Source organism: Squalius cephalus (assembly GCF_949319135.1).
Source record: "Squalius cephalus genome assembly, chromosome: 9".
In the NCBI taxonomy this organism is placed as follows: Eukaryota; Metazoa; Chordata; class Actinopteri; order Cypriniformes; family Leuciscidae; genus Squalius; species Squalius cephalus.
Genome location: NC_137130.1, coordinates 14,642,069 through 14,663,642, shown reverse-complemented (window position 1 = coordinate 14,663,642; position 21,574 = coordinate 14,642,069). Strand labels below are relative to the sequence as shown.

Here is a 21,574-nt window from a genome sequence, read left to right as displayed (position 1 = left end):
TGATCCTGTACCTGTTTGTTGCAAACTAGGGATTCTACAATCCGATATTGTATCGGGTATCGGCCTCGATATGGAATGAAATTGTAGATCGGGTATCGGTAACAATTGGTATCGGCATCAAATTTTAGCGAGAGCGATTCGAAAGCTTACAAAGCAGCCAGCTCTCTAAACGCTCTCGCGGTAATTCTATGCTGTGCACAAGTGTGTGACATCACGCGCTAGCAACATGCGCAACACGCAGGCGGCAGGTAAACAGTTTCCAATTCAAACAAGCTAACGTGCACAGAGCAGTTAACAGCATGGAGCGATCACATATTTGGAGTTATTTCACGCTAGCTATGCCAAAAAGTTCGACAGCAGTTTGCAATATATGCAATGTCAATGTTCCAAGGGGTGGTGATAAAGCTTCGAATTATAACACAACCAACTTAATCAGACATCTCCAGAGATGTCATTCTAAAGAGTAGGGATGCACCGATCCGATACTCAGTATCGGAATCGGCTCCGATACTGCCATTTTTGGCGGATCGGGTATCGGTCAGACAAGGCCGATCCAAATCCGATATTGTGCGTATACTATTCAGTGTTATTGTTAAGCCCCACAAACATTATAAAGCACCATAAGTTTTCGTGCACAATATTTTAAGTGTTCTGAAGCCATTATATAGTATAATGTGAGATATAAATTAATATTTAAGTGTTAAATTCAAGATCACGTAAACGTTTCCCTCAGCTGCGGCTGTCAATCATTCTTCATTCAGCACTCAAACAGCGCGTCGCGTCCGGTTATGACAGAACACACGATGAAACTCTCTCCAAGATGTTACTATTATTATACTTGATCTGTAGATAAAGGTCTATGGTTTCACATAAAACAACTTTATCTTGCTGGACTTTATTGCTGTACCTTAATCATGTTACTTTCTACCGGGTGTCTGTTAGATCACAACACTGGAGTAAAGTCAGGTACTATTTGTTCTTCACGCGCACAGTAACTGAAATTTAAAAGAAAATGCTGAATAGACTATTGCATAGATAGATACTGTATAATACACCATGCATCATATGTATTTTCTTTGTGCTTTAAACTTTTCAATGCGGACTCGACGCGCTGCGCGCTGTGACTCATGTTGCTTCAAGCGCATCATTCTGCGCTCGGGATGCGCATAAGCGCTTGAGCATCACAGTCCCGCCCACAGCCGGTGCCGGAAGTAAAAATTCAATACAATTTCTCCATTGACAGTTGGGGTATAAGCCATAAAAACGTAACCATACATGGTAGACTTAAAACCAGCTACGGCAGTACTAAGCGATTATATATGCTCATATAACCGCCAAAAGTTCATGGGGCACTAACCTTGTTTTGAGATAAATGCCTTTTATTCGCGATGTCTTGGAGAAGTACTTCATTACCCACAATCCTAAACAATCCCACAATCCCACAGTGATGCATCTGATTGGTGGAGCTCGTGTAAACCCCGTGAAAGTTCGTGAAGACTCAAGATAAATAGAAAAGAAAAAAAAACTGTTGCGTTTTTTTGCACGGTATCACTGATGTGACATTTGAACCGAGGAGTCTTCATATATGGTATGAGTCATATCAAGCATTTTATGATGCCACTGTCAAAACAATATTTAGCTTAGACATACCCAGAGCCATAGAGAGCTCTTCATGCATTTACTGAACATTTGTGTAATAATTCATGGCAAGTTAATAAACTGAATATGATGCACTTTCTGGTTTGCTGACCTTCACTTTTTAATTTTCACTTGTTGTTATTAAGAAAATACATTAAATGTTATTAAAATTAAGGATGAACTATAACTTCATGAATAAAATGAGCATGGGCCACAAGTGGGAAATTGTTGAGGCATTTGTCAGCAACCTGCCCGTGGGCCGCTGAAACTGATGAGCAGAACGCCGCGCGGACTGCCAGATCTGCACCCGTGAGCCGCGGACCGCCAGCCATGCTTTCCAGTCTATTTACACAATTACTACTGAAAGAACTGCTATAAACGGCACAAGAAAAAGTTCGCGTGGCTGTCGTCAGATTTTAAAGTCGCTCTAAAGGCTCTTTCGCGGTTGTGGCTTCAGTCGACTTCAGTGAGGCGCGGTGGTTTATGGGATGAGTAGTTCCTTCGCTCGGAAATGAAAATATGTACACAGTCTTGTACCTTTGACTTTTTTTGGATTTTCTCTCCGTTTTTTCACTCGAAATGATATGTTGTATGCCTATGAGTTCAGCCGTAGCTGGTTATCCTCAGACATGCTCTAAAACTCTTTAGATACGGATTTTCGAAAACGTCAATGGGAGAAATGAATGGGAAATTTACTTCCGGCACCGAAGCGCTCTCGGGCTGTGGGCGGGACTGTGATGCTCTATTGGAGCCTTTCATATCATAATACAGTGACGAAATGAAAGATTATTAATAGCCGTTCTTGTCCTGTCCTATCTATTATGTTGCTACCTTATTAAACAGCTGTGCTATACATTTAAAAAATGTCTCAATTTTATAGTAGGATATAAAATAATTGCTATTTTTATCTTGTTTTTCATTAATGTATTTTACAACAATACAAAGAGCAATGTGTAAAGTTTTACCAGATTTCGTGTTACACTTATTGTCTCTAATTTGTTGTCCACTAAACATTTTTTTCACAAAATGTTCAGATTTTATACAATTAATTGTGCACTCGTAATTTTTCTAGACTAAATTTTATTGCTGAATTATCCACTAATCTAGTTTATAATAGCATTTATGTCAGATTATGATCATATATTTTTTGTTGGTGTTTTTCTTTTTTTTCAGTTCTTATCAGTTTAACACAGAGTAATAGAAATTCTACTTGATTAAAAAAAAACTGCGCTGGTATCGGTACGGATCGGTATCGGCCGATACTCAGAATTTTTGGTATCGGATCGGATCGGTTCTGAAAAAATGGTATCGTTGCATCCCTACTAAAGAGCATTACAAAGACAGCTGGCTCATGTTTATTTTGAATGTGTACTAAGCTGTGAATCTTTTTTGTCAGTTTCAGCTCCTTTGTTTATTGTACTGTACATTTGATTTAAAATATATGTTTGCACTAACAAAATTATTATAAAGAGTTTTTTTTTTTTTTTTTTTTTTTTTTACATGTTTTACAAAGCTTGTGAAGCTGTTGGTTTATTCTACTGCTTTTGTATTGGATGTTAAATTCACATTTTCAGTAAACCATTACAAAGACCTACTGACTCCTGTTTACTTTGAATGTGTACCAAGCTAGTGAAGCTATTGGTTTACTTGCATTTGTTGCACAATTAGCTATTTTATAAAATAATTCACTACATTTGTCTCTGTTTCTTAATTTGTTTTACAAAGTTAAGAAAGTAATGTTTAAGTCAAGCCTGCCTGATGCCTTTCACAAAAGAATGATCCCAGTCTCTTCCACACAGTGAGGCATACTGTTTATTAGGTAATTCAGCACTGTTTTTATTTTAGTATCGGATCGGTGATCGGTATCGGCCGATACTGAATCCCAGATAACGGAATCGGTATCGGAGGCAAAAAATGCTGATCGGGGCATCCCTATTGCAAACCACAGATGAGGATATGATGTGGAGTTATGGCTAAAACGTCTCGGGTTACGTATGTAACCCTCGTTCCCTGAGTAGGGAACGAGACGCTGCATCGATACTCGATACTTTGGGGAATGCCTTCGGCATGAAGCGTCTGAAGTCTACTATACAACTATTCCAATCTGGATTGGTGCAACGTCATTACGTCAGCCGTGACGTCGCATGTGACGGTGATCCGGAAGCTATAAAACGGTCACAGGAACCAGGAAATGTTAGCTTCTAATTGGTCAAAGCAAGTCGTTCCCAGGGGCGCGAAAAGTGTGGCCGAGGGATGCAGCGTCTCGTTCCCTACTCAGGGAACGAGGGTTACATACGTAACCCGAGACGTTCCCTTTCGTAAAGGGAACTCCCGCTGCATCGATACTCGATACTTTGGGGAACAAATACCCACGCCGCCACACTGAGAGAAAAATGCCCTGGTACAAAGATCTGGTACACTCAAGGACAATAAAATGAGTAGAGGGTAGATCCAAACTAGTTTGTCGTAAGATTTGGTGTAAGAAGGGGAGGTGAGGAGCCGGAGACTCAACTGACCTCGTGGAAAGGGAAAAAACCCCGGACAGTAGAAAGTATAAGATAAAAGGTGAAGGCAAAAGCGCACCTTATATTTCAATTATAAGTGGTTTCTGCAGATAACCCACTGTCTACTTGATAGAGGGGAATGTCTCCTAACCCTTGATACATTACTAGATGGATTAACTCCTCCCAGCCCGAGGCCTAGCATAGGAACCTCCAAGGCTAGCCTTGACCACCCGACACATGCGATGGAGGATGGAATACCTGAAGAATCATGATATCGCCTACCGGCACCTCGGTACAGGGGCAACAATAATGTAGAGTGGCTCCCACACTCGCAAGTAAGAGGGGGCAGCACCACCACTCTTCCAGGGAGTAAGACGAGCAGGAAGCAGACTCAATAGATTCTCCTATATATACTTATATATTCTCAAATATATAATCGTATACTACATCCACAGAACATGATGGGTGCCAGGGATACCCCATCAGCCTGAAGCCAATAGGCTGGATGAAAAGGATCCATTCTCCAATCTACAGGAACATGGAGTTTCAGTGGGAACGTCCCTTCAAGAACACCCTTAAAGGCTTGCGGAGGGCACTGAAGGCCGCCACAGAGGCCCTAAGCATGAACAGGAGATCCCGTTAGAGAGCGGGATGGAACACCAGAACTGAAGCCAGTGGGCAGTAATACACTGGGTTCGATGCCCTCCCTAACTTAATTGTTTAGTTCCTAGTAGAGTGGGGTTCTAGTATGGATGTCCTGACCACCTCGGTGGAAAGGGCAACCTAATTATGGGTGGGACCCCCTCAGGGGCCAGACCCATAGTCTCCATAACTCTGGTCGGGGATGAAATAGTGTACCATCAGCCTGAGACAGAAGATCTCTCCTAATAGGAATTTTCCATGGAGGACTCTCCAGGAGACTAATAAGGTCCGAAAACCAAATTCGGGCCGGCCAGTACGGAGCTACAAGGAGTAGTCTCACTCCGTACCTCCTGACCCTTTCTAGAACCCCAGGGAGCAGAGCGATCGGGGGAAAAGCGTACAGACGTGACCTCGGCCACATCTGTACCATGGCATCCAAGCCTAAAGGAGCTGGATGTGAGAGAGAATACCAGAGCGGGCAATGAGAGTTCTCGTGAGAGGCGAACAGGTCAACCTCCGCCCGGCCAAACTCCCTCCATATAAGCTCAACCACTTCAGGGTGGAGCCGCCATTCCCCGGGCCTCAGCCCCTGCCTCGACAGAATGTCTGCTCCCCTGTTCTCAACCCCAGGAATATAAATGGATCTGACAGAGAGAAATTTGTCCTGGGACCAAAGAAGAATTTGATGCGCCAGTCTACAAAGAGGGCGAGATCTCAAACCTCCTTGGCGGTTGATATAAGAGACCACCGACACATTGTCTGTCCTAACAAGAACATGATGGCCTCTGAGGTCCACAAGGAAGTGCCTCAGGGCAAAAAACACAGCCAACATCTCCAAGCGATTAATATGCCATGAGAGATGATGGTCCTTCCAAGTACCTCGGGTGTAACGGCCCTCCATAACCGCACCCCAGCCCGTGAGGGACGCATCCGTAGTCAGAGTTTTTCTCTGACATGGTGCCCCCAACACCGGGCCCTGAGACAGGAACCATGGTTTCTTCCACATAACCAGAGAACGAAGGCATCTGCTCGTAACTCTGATTGTGCGAAAAGGGTTTCCCAGAGGAGAAAACCCCTTGTTCCTGAGCCACCACTGCAAGGCCCTCATATGGAGCAGACCAAAGGGAATTACCGTGGAAGCTGCAGCCATAAGTCCCAAAACTCTTTGAAACTGTTTGACAGTGATAGCCTGGCCTAGCCTAATACTCTTCATTGTGTTCAAAGTAGTATTAATACGAGCAGGAGACAATTGTGCCCGCATCGTAATCGAGTCCCACTCTACTCCCAGGAACGTAGTCCTCTGAAGAGGAGTTAAGGAACTTTTCTTCACATTGAGTCTCAACCCCAAGCACCTCAAATGGCTCAAAACAACATCTCGATGTTGAATCGCCAACTCTCTTGATTGGGCTAAAATAAGCCAGTCATCTATATAATTCAAGATACGAATCCCCTGAAGTCTCAGTGGAGCAAGGGAAGCGTCCATACATTTAGTAAAGGTGCGAGGTGATAAAGCTAGGCCGAAAGGAAGAACTCTATATTGATAAGCTTTTCCCCCAAAAGCAAATCTCAGAAACTTCCTATGATGTGGAATGATGGAAATATGAAAATATGCATCCTTAAGATCTATCGTCACAAACCAGTCCTCGGATCTGATTTGATGAACGATCATAGGTATCGTCAACATTTTGAACTTAAATCTCCTCAAAGATTTATTCAATACCCTAAGATCTATAATGGGACGCAGCCCACCATCCTTCTTTGGAACTATGAAGTACCGGCTGTAGAACCCGGAATCCCTCTGCTCTAAGGGCACATATTCTATGGCCTCCTTAGCTAGGAGAGTCTGCACTTCATCTTCCATTACCTGAGCCTGATCAGGAGATACCAGCGTCTGAACAACACCACTAAACTTGGGTGGTCTAAACTGGAACTGGATTCTATATCCCTTCTCAACCGTACTCAGGACCCACTGCGATATATTTTGAAGACCCTTCCAGGTGTCTAAATAATCTACTAAGGGAATTAGTCTTTCAGGACTAACCTCAGGTGTTCCATCCACATCTCTAGTTTCATCTTTATTCTCATTTATATTTTCGGTGACCTGAAGCACTCTTCTGGCAGGAACTAACCGAATCATTTTTTCTACAGGCCTCGTGAGAGATGGCGAACGCTTCAGAATAATAGATCTCATAGGAACATTCTGTGAAAAACATTCGCTAGAATTCGATGCGTCCCGAAGCGCACTTGACGGCGGGAAGCAACATCGATTTCCTGAGGGCTCCGCGGAGCGAAGTTTTAAAAAGCCCTCGCGGAGGGGGATACCCTCAGAGGCCTGGACGCCCCGTCAAGGCCTCTTAGCCGAAGCCTTCCTCGCCTGAATAACAGTCCTCAGATCTGTTTTCGGTTTAGAAGGCTTCGGCTGAGAGTGTTGCCCCTGCCTCCAAGCCCCTTGGGGGGGAGCACGAGAGGCCACACTCTCCTTCTGCCTCAGCAGGTGTGAGGAGCTGGCGGCGGCCCCATGGGACTGCCCCCTGGCAGCAGACCCACGAGACCTGGAACGACGGCGGGGGATAAGCTCTTTAAATGCGGCTGACTGTCGTTTCGCCTCCTGAAACCTGTCGACAACATTGTTGACACCGTCGCCGAACAGGCCAGAAGGCGAAACCGGGGCATCGAGGAGACAAGCCCTGTCCTTGTCCCCGATGCCCGACAGATTCAGCCACAAGTGTCTCTCCGTGGCTACCAGTGCTGCCATGGAGCGGCCGATGGCGCGGGCCGTCTCCTTGGTAGCACGGAGAGACAAGTCGACCACACGACGCATTTCCCTAATGTCGTCGTAGGCGACCTCCCCACCGTCATCCACCTCTTTGAGGAGGTCGGCCTGGTATGCCTGCAACAGCCCCATCGTATGCAGACAACTACCAGCCCGACCTGCCGCCATATATGCCTTCCCAACCAAAGCCGATGTTGTACGGCAGGGTTTAGTGGGAAGCGCCGGAGCCCGCAGGGATGACGCAACGTCAGGGGAGAGGTGCGAAGCAAACGACTCTTCAACCCTGGGCATCATCCCATAGCCCTCCTCCCTAGCACCCATTATGTTTGAATATAAATGTACATTGGGGCTAGATATTCTCGAGGAGAAGGGCTTATTCCACGATCTCGACACCTCGGTGTGGAGATCGGGAAAAAATGGCAGACTCCGGCGTAGAGGTTGTGATCGAGACTGCAGGAAGCGCTCATCGAGTTTACTTTTTACCGTCGCTTCCTGCGTCTCAGATGGCCAGTCGATCTTTAATTTGTTAACTGCTCTGGTCACAACCTCTAGCAGCTCCTCAAAGGCAGGGGAATGAGGTAGACTTTCACTTTCCCCTGCCTCGATGCCCAAAATATCTAGCTCCTCGGAACCAGATAATTCGAGCATCGGTTCCTCTGCTGGGGCGGAAGAAGCCGCAGGGCGGGCTTCCGCACCCTGAGCGGAACTATGAGAACTAGCTTCAGAATGCCGAGAAAGGGCCGAAGCCGTCTCGGCATCATCCACTAGATCTCTCTGCGATCCCCATGAATGCAGACGCCGCGCTGCCTCGGCAAACGCGGGACCTGATCCACGGGGATCGCGGGGCTGGCCACTCTCATTAAAAAGTGCTTGCCGGGAGCAGAGCGTTCTCAAGGGCATGATTTCACAGTTAGCACAGACAGCACCCTCGAGCGCTGCCTGTGCATGCTCCGCTCCCAAACAAATCACACACAGCGAGTGCCTAAACTGTTTCTCGGCCATTGTATTTTAATATATATGTTTTCACGGACAGACAACACCAAATAAGACAAACAGTTGTACACAGAACGCTTGCTGAAGACCAGAAGCTAACATTTCCTGGTTCCTGTGACCGTTTTATAGCTTCCGGATCACCGTCACATGCGACGTCACGGCTGACGTAATGACGTTGCACCAATCCAGATTGGAATAGTTGTATAGTAGACTTCAGACGCTTCATGCCGAAGGCATTCCCCAAAGTATCGAGTATCGATGCAGCGGGAGTTCCCTTTACGAAAGGGAACACTAAGCATCTGTGACCTGTACTGTTGATGAGGGAACCAGTGTCTGACGAAATTGTGAGTCAAGATTGTGGACAGAGTCAAAATGGCCCTCCTGGGGCCATAAAGCAAGAACTAACCCGTGTCTATCCATCAATGCCTGCAAATCCACAAATGTCCAAGCCATTTGTGTCTGTGGCTTTGAAATGTACTTCAAATAAAGACAAATCATCTGCCAGTATTGACAGATGCAAGCCATTTTCATGAATCCCATTTATTGCAATCAGCAAATGATGACGAATGTCACCATGGGAAAAAGGGATTAATTATCTCGTTGTTTGGTAAATACCATTTATGTTGTAGTGTTTTTCAACACCTTTGATGGCACAGAGAGCAAACCTTGTTGAAATTATTCTGCGCAAATCTAAAAGAATATATTTTTGAGTCAGACTTAATGCACATGTGAGAAGAAATTTGATGAAAATGGCATTGTTTTCTGTTTGAAGAACTTTTGTGAGGTGAAAGCAGGTCAATTTTAGCCAAATTCTGTGTTTTCTTTTCTTTTCTTTTTAAATTAGTCATTTAGTTTATAAAAGATATGGCAGATATTTAAACCTAATGTTCTATAATAATGCATTTCTAAAATGCATATTCACCTTAAATGCCTGCTTTTACTGGCCAGTCTTGTCCTTTGAAGGGTACACAGAAGCAGGAATACTGACTACCCTCATCTGGAGTGCTACCAAAATTAATCTATATGATGTTCCAACAAGTTATGAGTCATCATCTCAGTCCTCCAACTCCTCAGAGCAAGTTCTCTAATAATATATGTGCAAACTTTAGGTTTGAACATTTGCATTCTTAGCTGCCAGCTACTGTATGCCAAAAATATCAGTTACCAAAGTCAATATCAATGAAAACAGATATGGCTCATTCAAAGCTCTGAATAAATGAGTCCAACAAGCCACACTACAAGCATATCCTGAGTCATGAATAGCTCTCACGCAGCCTTCAGCAACCACAGTAACAAATAAAATCATGGAGTGCCACACTAGGTCCTTCTGACTGAATACATGTGAACTGTTTCACAGTGAAACAGTTCTATTCTCTGAGAGAATGAAAGAGGGATACAGTAACATGCTCTTCAGTTTTCTTATGGAAAATAAATATGCCACCATTGCTCGTTGTATGGGATCTCGGAAAGCATTTTAAAAGCACAACTGTACAATCACACTAAACTGATTATCTATTTTTTTATAATGTGGCCACAAACTTTTTCTGTGGTGTTCTGTGCTGAGTAGCTCTGCCAACTGTGAAATCTCCAACAACAACAAAACCATATATACACATATATTGTACACCAAATATGTTCTGATTGGCTTTGGGTTGTTGTACAGCAAATTTCCTCACAGGAAACGTGTCAAGCTTTGATAGGACACAGTCTAACAGTCCTTCCTCTTGACTCAAACAGTTCCAAGTTTGTAATTTTGCTACACACGATCATAAACTAAAATAAATTGGAAAAATAGAAAGGTAAAATTACTTGACAAATATTTGTTCTGTTATTTTTGTAGCTGGCAAAAGTATTAGTGTGGGAGGATAGATCAGGGTCAGACTCATTTCAACACTTACCCTGTCCTGCAGTGAGAGTGAAATGGAACCACCAGGTCTATTTGTGGAATCTAAATAAACTATTCAAAAATAAAATAACACCCTTAAAACCACCCAGCTGATACATTCTCTAGATTAGAATTCTCTAGATTTGTCCAGGGCTTTACCATCAATCAAAGTGAGATGCTGTTACTGTCCCTAGAGATGTCATGTCTGACATTTATAGCATGAAATGAGATGAAATATCTTGATGAAACAAGATGAAAAAAAACAAAAAAACATCCTGACCACAAACTAGCTATACATACTATACATATAGCCCTCAACCACATGTCTACTTTGGTTTACATTACAAAAAAATCTATACAATACAATATAGTACACACACACACAGATCCACATACACACTTTTTATACTGTACAAACTGTATATTCTACCCCCCTACACCAGGGGTGTCCAAACTCGATCCTGGAGAGCCAATATCCTGCAGAGTTTAGCTCCAACTTGCCTCAACACACCTGCCTGGAAGTTTCTAGTATGCCTAGTAAGACCTTGATTAGCTGGTTCAGATGCGTTTAATTGGGCTTGGAGCTGAACTCTGCAGGACAGTGGCCCTCCAGGAACAGGATTGGACACCCCTTCTCTGCCCTAAACTAACCCTACCCCTAAACCTACTCATCACAGAAAACGTTCTGTATTTTCACATTTTTTTATAAAACAATGTTTAGTATGTTTTAAAGCCATTTTAATTACGAGGACTCAGGAAATGTCCTCATAAACCAAGTTTACATTGTAATACCAGAGTAATTACCCCATGTCATTATACAAATTTCCTCATAAATCATATTCTCTCTCTCTCTCTCTCTCTCTCTCTCTCACACACTGATAAATATTATTACAATTTTAAATAACTATTTTCTATTTTCATATATTATTTTCAGCAGCCATTACTTCAGTACATGTCACATGATCTTTCAAAAATCCTTCTAATATGATGATTTCAGTATGGATGTGTTAAAATGACACAAAGCTAAGCCTAACCAAACAGACAAACAATTTCCTGCCAAGCTTTGCAATAAAAAAAAAAATGTCTGTGAGGATCTAAGAGATAGAAGGTTAAATATAATGTCTTGATTAATGTTCCATTTTCAGAAATCTTTCAATCTAGCAGTCGGCTAAACTTTTTAGGAGACAGTTACTGATGACTTTATTACAAGGTGACAGAGGTTCTGAGGCAGCAACGGAAAATCCTACGGAAAGAAAAAACAACCTATACTGGAGAGCTGTCATAAAGCCACTGTGAGGGAAAGGACAAAAACACGTCCAGTTGTTATTTTTTCCACATCAGCTAGAAATGGTTTTCCTTCAATTAAGGTCAGCTGTTGAATTGTGCTTTATAAAAGCCACCTGTATACTTGGAGAGCAATCACAATCTAGTCTATTTTTGGATTGCCCCCATCTGTGCTTGAAGCACCTATAAAATAGGCAATTTTACAGGTGGAACCGTGAATCAGTCAGCTGTGTCTGTGTCTGAGGGATAACCGATCTGGGCATGTGAAGATGCCTGGAGCTTGACAGCCGGGTGGATTGAAGGACCACACAGCTCATGTCATTTACTCGGAATGAAAAAAACACTGAGAAAAAGAGAAATCACAGGAAACCAGTGGCTTTTGCCTTTCAATTTACACTTTTACTTTAACAATTTGTCCTAGCATATTTTGTAACACAGCAGATTGTTATGACAAATTGCAAAAGTAATCATGCAAATTATGATTTTTTCTTTTTATGTTTTTCTCTTTCCCTCTCTCAACATTTGCTGAACTATGTTGCTGATGCGCTCAAGGAGAGGTGACATGCTGTTATCCACAGAGACATGCAACCTCTAATTGCTTTCAAAAGCCATTTCCTATGATACTTGGCCGCAGCAGAAGTTCATTTGCAGTGCGCTTGCCAAACAGGTCACGCTTTCTCACACCAATTATCTTATGAGTCATCATTACCTGCGCATCATGGCACCATAAAAAAAAATAAAAATAGACAGAGAACAAGATGGAGAACTGTACTAATTAACATGGCAGGCTCACCCTGTTTGCTGATTTTCCTCAAATGCAGAAAACTTTTTTAAGGCTATTATTTTTGCTTGTTGACAAATGTTTTTGGATATATTTTGATTCCATGGTTCAGCAACTCTAGAAAGCACATTGTCAAAGCATTATAAGCTAATTTAGTTTTGAACTTGATCTTATTAGTTAGGGTAGGTCTGACAGCGAATGGGGGGGATTTAACAAGTTGTTTTAATTCAGATTTGCTAATTGTCCTGTCCCAGAGTCATTCCCCCAGAAAAGGAGGACAGGTTTAAATGTAACCAACTGCTACGAAATAAAATAAAAATACAGGCACTACCATTCAAAAGGATCAGTAATATAAAAAAAGAAAAAAAGAATTATACTTTTATTCAGCACGGGTGTATTAAATTGATCTAAAGTGCCAGTAAAGACTTTTACATTGTTACAAAATATTTTTCCAAATAAATGCTGTTCTTTTGAAATGTATATTCATCCTCCTGAATCCTGAAAAATATTATGCAGCACATAATAAGCAATATTAAGCATTAATAATGAGAAATGTTAAGTTCTTATGTTACCAAATCACCATATTAGAATCATTTCTGAAGGATCATGTAACACTGAAGACTGGAGTAATATTTCACAATATTACACTGCTTTTACTGTATTTTTGATCAAATAAAGGCAGCCTTCTTTCAAAAACATTACAAAATCTTACCGACCCCAAACTTAATAATATAAGCAAAATAAATAGAACAATGTCTTACCTGTTTTAACTTTTTCAGGTCTTCGTCCAACTCAAGATTGTCCAAAATAACGGCCACAAAAAGGCTCAGAAGGATCTAAAACACAAGAGCATATTGAATTTAGATTGCTGGTGGGACAAAGCAAATAAACCATTTGAAGACATTTAAGACCATTTTTTTTTATCAGACACGCATCTTAATTGAACATTTGAAGGTCCCAGCAATTTTAAGACATAAACATGGTGATGTAGCTTCAATATTCTCAGTCATACATTGTCTATAGGTGTATTGTGCTGACAGGGTGATGTTGACAAATAAACTGTTGCGCAAACATGAGTTTGTCCAAGATGTAGTTCTGAATACAACAATAAAAATAATGTTTGATGAAAGAATATATCGTAGTGGCCATGCCATGTCAGAGAGAGAGAAAAAAAAAGGTGTCACCATGAACAGCATACTATACAAGAGGTACAGTATATGTATGCTCAGGACAACAACGAAATAATGATTGACAGTAGTAGATCAATAATGGATTCACAGCTGACTGTGACTTAGATGTCATCAGTGCTTTGATATTAAATGACAAAGTAAAGCTGTCCTCAAATGCATTAGGCGTTGCTTCTTTTCTTTTCATCATATTTTCTTTTTTTCCATGACAGGAAATGAATAAATGATTCAGCCGTGTCTTGATTACATGCTCGATCTGTTCTGTCATTAGTGAGCGCTCTCATTCAAATGTCAAATTTAAATGGCTGCTCCTCACTCACTCACTCAAACTTGTCAAAAGACCAGAGTACATTTTGTTCTCCACAGAGGACATTTCCAAGAAATGGTAAACACGGATCTATAGTACTTCATGTGCAAATATTTCATTATCTTCGCAAAGTACATGTGCATTACATTGTGAAGCTTTATCATGCCAATAAACTGCTCCAATGGTTGGTTCAATAAACAACAACAACAACAACAACAACAAAAAAAAAAAAACATCAACAACAAGTCACCAATGGCTAAATGTTTGCCTGTAATATCTGTAATGGGGAGTGACAGGGGCCGTGATGTGGCTGTGAAAAGCCCCAAAGACCTGTTTTTTAAAGATAAAAATATGGGTGAAGGGAGTGTGTGATGTCAGGTGTGACAACTGGAAAATACATGTGTGTTAGGATGTTTTCAGAGGCACTTCACTGTCATATTTCCTAAGCAAGTATTGTTCCTCTTCTTTCTGTTGATGGCTGGGAGGCAGCACAGGAATTTAACCATGTCTAAGAAGAATAACATCACCTGCCTTAATGATTACAGGCCTGTTGCACTCACGTCTGTTGTTATGAAGGTGTTTGAGCACCTAGTCTGTAGGAACTTAGCGCATATTACACTGGATCATCATCAGTTTGCTTACAGGGCGAATAGGGGAGTAGATGATGCAGTGTCATTAGGCGCACATTTTATTCTCCAACATCTTGAGTCTAAGAACACATATGCACGTGTTTTATTCCTTGATTTTAGTTCAGCTTTTAACACTATTATCCCTGTCAGGCTGTATAACTCTCTTCTAGCCATAGGTGTTAATACTGTACTGTGTCAATGGATCTTGAATTTTTTGTCATGCAGGAACCAATATGTTAAAATTAATAATCATGTGTCATCAACCAGGGTTCTTAACACTGGCGCCCCACAAGGTTGTGTCCTGTCTCCTCTTTTATTTTCTCTTTATACCAATAACTGTACGTCCAATTTAACATCAGTTAAACTGTTAAAATTCGCTGATGATACCACTGTAATAGGTCTTATCTCTGATGGGGATGAATCTGGTTATCGGGTTGAAGTAGAACAGCTGGTGAAGTGGTGTGAGGTCAATAACTTAATCCTCAATACATCTAAAACTAAAGAGATTATAGTGGACTTTAGGAAGAAGGCAGTTCGGGCATCTTCCCCTCTCCATCAATGATCAGGTTGTTGAGAGGGTCTCTTCCTTTTGTTTCTTGGGCACCACCATTCATCAATCCCTCTCATGGGACTTGAATATCAGTCTCATTGTTAGCAAAGCCCATCAGAGACTTTATTTTCTCCGTCAGTTGAGGAAATTTGGGGTTAGCCAGAAAGGCATGACTCATTTCTACCGAGCCGCCATAGAAGGTGTTCTGACCTTCTCTATCCTGTCCTGGTATGGTAATGCGACTAGTCAGGGTAAGCAACAGCTAGAGAAAGTAGTGAGAAGAGCCTCTAAGATCATTGGCTGTAGTCTGCCTACTATATCCTCACATTACGACTCCAGAATTAATAAAAAGGCGAAAAACATCACTACTGAGTGACCCCTATCACCCAGCCAATCACTTGTTCACTTTACTGCCCTCGGGGAAGAGGTACAGAAGCATCGTCAGTAGAACATCACGCTTCAGAGATAGTACCTATCCCCAAGCCATACGTTATCTAAACATGGTCTGAAGCTAGAACATTGAATGCTTGAATGACACACTTAATGTGCAATATGTGTTGTTTATGTTTATGTATTTGATGTTATATGGGGATATATGTGAGGTATATGTGTGGAAGTGTTGTTGTGTCAGTGTATTGTTGTTAATTAAGTTGTGAGCATTCCAAGACAAATTCCTATCAACTGTAATGTTGAAATGGCTAAATAAATCTTGAACTTGAACTTGATGTCCACTCCATACACTACTTGAATCAGGCAGTTTTTCAGGCTACAAGCAGTCTTATAGTCACAAAACAAACCAGGATTTCCCCCTTGAGGTCCTTATAGTCTCTGTTTAACATAGCAGGCAGTTCTCAATTTCTGTTCTACAGAAAGTCCTACAGTACACACAGACTGATCGCCTTTATTCACACTCACTAAGTACCTGAGTACTTTAGACAGCAGCTAGAGTGCCGCATCTTTTCAAACCACACAAAACTGGCCATTAGAGGCTGGAAAACTCCTCTCACTAACATTCAACCTGCTGCAGGATCTCTGAATATGTTCTCTTGATGGCTAGGTAAGCCAGAAGATCAAGAGAAGGAAAGGAGGATGAAGGATGATTCATTTTCTAATAGTCTGGTTGGCTCCCACCGGCACAAACACAAGCTGTCTTCATTTTAGATGCATTTGCTTTGCTACTGTGTCCCTGAAAACATAGAGCATGTGTAACACATGGAACTGTGGACCTTTACAAGAAGCCAAAAATGAATGGCAAACGTGATGAGGAAGAACAGGCTTCAGACATGTTCCATCACACACTGCCAGCTATCTTGTAAGTGTAAACCCTGTGTAAATCCCATGACCACATGCTCTCATAGTTTTACCTTGCACCAAAGATGCCAGAGAAACAACTGTGAGCTGATATGTCACCTGTCATTTTATTTTATTTCATTTTAGATTAGTTTCCAGAATTAGATGCCAGAGCAACAATTGTGAGCTGATACGTCACCTGTCTTTTTTTTTTTTTTTTTTAGATTAGTTTCCAGAATTACATTTTAAAACCCAGATTTTCATTGTGGTCTCAGACTCCATTGTACATCACCATTATATCATACAGAATGTCTGTACCACCATTATATAGTATGTGTCAGTGCAGTTGCTCCAAAGTAGATAAAAATTCAAATAAAATAATATTTTGACAACACAGTGTAATAGAGTACTGAAGAGGTGACATATTTTTGTAGGCCAAAACCTGGAAACAAGTTAGTATTTTAGACTTTTGTCCTGATGCCAATGGGTTTTTGGTTAAATGGCTGAAATAAGGTCTGTGGTAAACACAAGCTCAAGATATTCTCACATTTTATTCTACAACATAAAATACATCAGTGATTTTTTAAAGTCTTTACTTGTCTTGAAAAGGTGTTGCTAACAAGTGGCTAAATTGGACTACAGAGGTTTCGGGCACATCAAACATCATGACAGCAAACTCGCTAGTCCACTTTCACAGCCTCATTGTTTATAATTGTGCTCTTGCAAACTATTCTAATTCAAACGAGTTGTTGGAAGCTTAATGGTGGAGATGAAGTAATGTCACTGTAATGCAGTTAGTTTATAGTCGTTTATAGATACGTTACGTTAGATGGCAATTGTATTTAGGCTTCAAAATATATAAAAGTTCATTTGAGAAGATTATAATGATGAATAAAATGTGTAAGTATCAAACTTTTGTCAATATTCAAAAAGCCAATGGAAAAATTGGGCTTTTGTCGAGAGAACAAGGGTGATGCTAACTTCTGGGTTGGCCAACAAAAATACGCCATCATTGTAGCACTCTATCGAAGCCCTTTTGTTTTATCTTACAGAAAAAGCACAACAAATCATATTTACCAGTGTGGCAAAGAGGTGGTAGAGAATGAAGTATATAGCCACAATTGGAGCCCACATCTGTCCCACTGCCACCAGCGTTTGGTCCATGACATCCACCCAACCCTCCTGAGTAAGAATCTGGAACATGGACATAAATGCCTACAGGATAGAAACAGAGAAATGATCAGCCTGTATTCTTTTATTATTTCTCCTTTATCAGAAAACAACAATACGTCCTTCCTTATAAATACTCAGTTAAATTTAAATATGCTATGGCTTCATACGAGTCAGACAACTTATAGCAGCCCCAGTCAGTCTGGATATTCTGAAAGTCGTATGCCATTAGAACAACATGAAGGAGAAAAAAAACTTTATTTCTATTTGAACTAGACTTTTATGCATTTGACTTCATGAATTTGACAGATGACATTAATTGTCCTGTCTCTGAAAAGTGTCACCCAAACAAAATGGAAATGTGAAAACTAACAAAGCAGAGTAACAATTTTGCATTTGTTGCTTTTCCTAAATATATTCTCATGTATATACAAGGATTCTTGACTAACAATGCAGCAACAAAAATAAGACAAGGCAGAGCACAACATTCACTGAAATGGATGCAAAAAAAAAAAAAAAACCGGTGCGCCCCAGGTCTCAGACTCCTACGGAGTATTGAGACCACATTTTCATGGTCGTTTTTCCATGGAAGTCAGATGAAGGTCTAAACTCAGCTGGTCTCAAGCCTGGTTACAGTCACACTGTCTCTGAGTGACTGCAGATGAAGATAATTTTACAACAGGTCTATTGACAAGGGAGCTGGGTAAACATCATTATCTTCAATGGTTATCGTGCCACCCGCCTTGGAAATGAGCGGCATCTGTTTATGTGAGCCCCTCCAAATCCCAGTACGCATTGGGATCAGTGGAGTCCCACTAATAACGGAGGATAAAAAGACACCACTAATGAGAACCCCTCTCATGAGCACATAGTATCAAAAAACTTGGAAGAGAGTCTTGCATCTACTGACAAATTAGGTATTATAATATATTTAGAGATATTTTGGTCCACACTGGTTTCTGAAATCTCTATATTTAACCTGTGTTTTTCTGACGTGATAATTGTAAGTATTTTAACATCTCGGCTATTTAAATCACACAAAAGATTGTTATAATACCAAAATCTCCAATCAAATGTCACAGATTTCAAGGACTTAATTTTGTTGCTCCAAGACCAAATTGTTTTAGCATTTCATCTTTTGATCCACAACTACATTCAGTGTATCAAGAAAGAGGGAGCTTTACCCGTGGAAATGTTGTGAAACGATCCAAGTCCTCTACAAAGCAGAACATCTGCAGACTGATGGCAGACATCACTATGAGCAGACTGGCAGTGAACACCACTAGACTGCCGAGTTTCTTCCCTGGACCGAAGATTTTATACACAAAATCCTCTAGTGCTGGGGAGATCTTTATTAGACGGACCACTCGTAAAACCTGCAGGAAAGAAGGAAGGATTTAATTTGAGGTATTTCCTACTTAATATTTGCTTAAAATGCATCTTGGAATGATAAATACATTTTTCAAAGCACTACTAATATATCCACTGAAGCATCTCATTACACAATTTTGGCACAAATACCATCATGAAAACTATCACAAGAAGAAAAATCATCCAGTATTCCTCAGGAGGTCTTTCTGCACAACAAACATTGTGAGAAAGCCCTAACCATGCCCCCTGAGTGATTTGTATTATACGGCGCTCAGCCAGGTGCGGCCATGCAAAATCGGCAGCTGAGTTACAAATCAGGCCGGCTGGTCTGTTATTCAACAATGTATATGTTTTTTTCTCAGTGCGTAAATGATTATGGGTGAGTTTTCTTATATATTTCGCCTTTGTAATTGATATTATTGTTCTGAATGTCGAGATTTGCTCATAAAATGAACGCATTTTAAACTGCGTCACAAAGTGAAACCAAACCGTTTTCATATCATTTGAGCTCAAAATCTGATTGTAGTTATATTAGATTATAAGATATTATAGTCACTTCCTAGTTATAGATCACCCGATTTGTTCAATATTGTTTGAAAATGTTTGATGACATTGTATGTTTGCTGCTGTAATATTGAGCATACGCAACGATCGTGCAATCTGCGTATCATTGTTTACTTTATTATTTTATTAATATAATCAGCACGCATTTAACCCATGTATGTAAATATATATTACTTAACTGTACACTCACCTAAAGGATTATTAGGAACACCATACTAATACTGTGTTTGACCCCCTTTCGCCTTCAGAACTGCCTTAATTCTACGTGGCATTGATTCAACAAGGTGCTGAAAGCATTCTTTAGAAATGTTGGCCCATATTGATAGGATAGCATCTTGCAGTTGATGGAGATTTGTGGGATGCACATCCAGGGCACGAAGCTCCCGTTCCACCACATCCCAAAGATGCTCTATTGGGTTGAGATTTGGTGACTGTGGGGGCCATTTTAGTACAGTGAACACATTGTCATGTTCAAGAAACCAATTTGAAATGATTCGAGCTTTGTGACATGGTGCATTATCCTGCTAAAAGTAGCCATCAGAGGATGGGTACATGGTGGTCATAAAGCTTGAACAGTCTTTAAAAATGCTTATTAAATTATTAACTGCATATTTTGCAAGGTGTATGTAAACTTATGACCTCAGCTCAATGCAGTTATTTGCCAAACAATGGGGCTAATACAATTTCTTCGGGAAATTAATGTCTACAATATATATAAATTACATAAATGAAAATGTAAATATAAGATGTAAAAACAGATTACAGAATATTCAACAATACAAAGAAGTAATTATGTTCAAAAAGTTTTAGAATAAGAGTTTGAAGACAGACATTTCTATTTGCGACAATGATTCATTTCACTAATGATGGAAAAATATAGAATGCCATTTCCAAATCAAATTTAACATGGTGACTGCTCATGGTGAATCATGTGGGGTTTTTTTTTTCATGGCAGCTTCATAATCAGCCCAGATATGAATATTCACAGTTGGAGCTCCACCCCTCCTGCCGAGAGAAAACTGGAGGGAGAGCGCAGGTTGTGTCATTAATGAGGCTTGTCAACATGAGCGGGTCTCATCCATTCCCATTCCCTGCAGCTGCCTGGAGATGTATGAAAACAGCTCCGCCATGGCCACCAGTATGCATTATTATTACCCTGCATTAGTGCATGATTAGCATCTCAGAATCTAGCAGGTGCTGCACTCATGCAAGGAGCCTTTTACAAATGCTCTGGCTACACGTCATGGTCTCACTAAAATAAAAATAAACTTTTCTGTGCGTAATTTCTCAAAACACTGCTATCAGAGTCAATTATATCTGAAAACTAATCTGAGCAGTTTGAAAGATTATTATTATTATTATGCATTTTATTTATAGGCGCCTTTCTTGACACTCAAGGTCACCATACATCATCAACAAGACAATAACAATATTTAAGTAAAAACAATGAAATGCAATACAATTAAAAAAGACAATGCCGTTGTGATCAGAGGGAGTAAGCTATTCTAAACAGATGGGTTTTGAGTTTGGATTTAAAATGTGAGAGGGAATCAATATTACGGAGATCCGGTGGAAGCGAGTTCCAGAGCTGAGGAGCAGAGAAGCTGAAAGCTCTGCTCCCCATAGTAACAAGGCGTACACGGGTAACAGCAAAATGGATGGAAGAAGAGGATCTAAGAGTACGAGTGGGTGTGGGTATATGGAGGAGGTCAAAAAGATATGAAGGGGCAAGATTATGAATGACTTTAAAAGTTAGGAGAAGTATTTTATAGTTGATACGGTAAATGATGGGGAGCCAATGGAGCTGTTGTAAGATAGGAGTGATGTGATTAATAGAGGGGGTATGAGTGATAATACGAGCAGCTGAGTTTTGGACCAGTTGAAGTTTATGGAGGGTTTTATGCAGGAGGCCAAACAAAAGGGAATTGCAGTAATCTAAACAAGAAGTGACTAAACTATGAACAAGAATGGCAGTGGAGTGAGGTGTGAGGAAAGGACGCAGACGG

The 21,574-nt window shown here is 40.8% G+C and overlaps 1 protein-coding gene across 6 annotated transcripts in view; it reads right to left on the bottom strand.

Moving 5' to 3' along the window:
* The window catches only part of nalcn (sodium leak channel, non-selective), a 116,776-nt gene that overhangs the window by 49,996 nt on the left and 45,206 nt on the right, over positions 1–21,574 (bottom strand). For all 6 annotated transcript variants that reach the window (XM_079881245.1, XM_079881242.1, XM_079881244.1 and 3 more), the window contains 3 exons: positions 18,818–19,009; positions 17,541–17,678; positions 13,262–13,336 (listed from right to left, as the gene is read on the bottom strand). In XM_079881245.1, the coding sequence (XP_079737371.1) occupies positions 13,262–13,336; positions 17,541–17,678; positions 18,818–19,009 (405 nt within the window). The remainder of the gene's footprint in view (positions 1–13,261; positions 13,337–17,540; positions 17,679–18,817; positions 19,010–21,574) is intronic.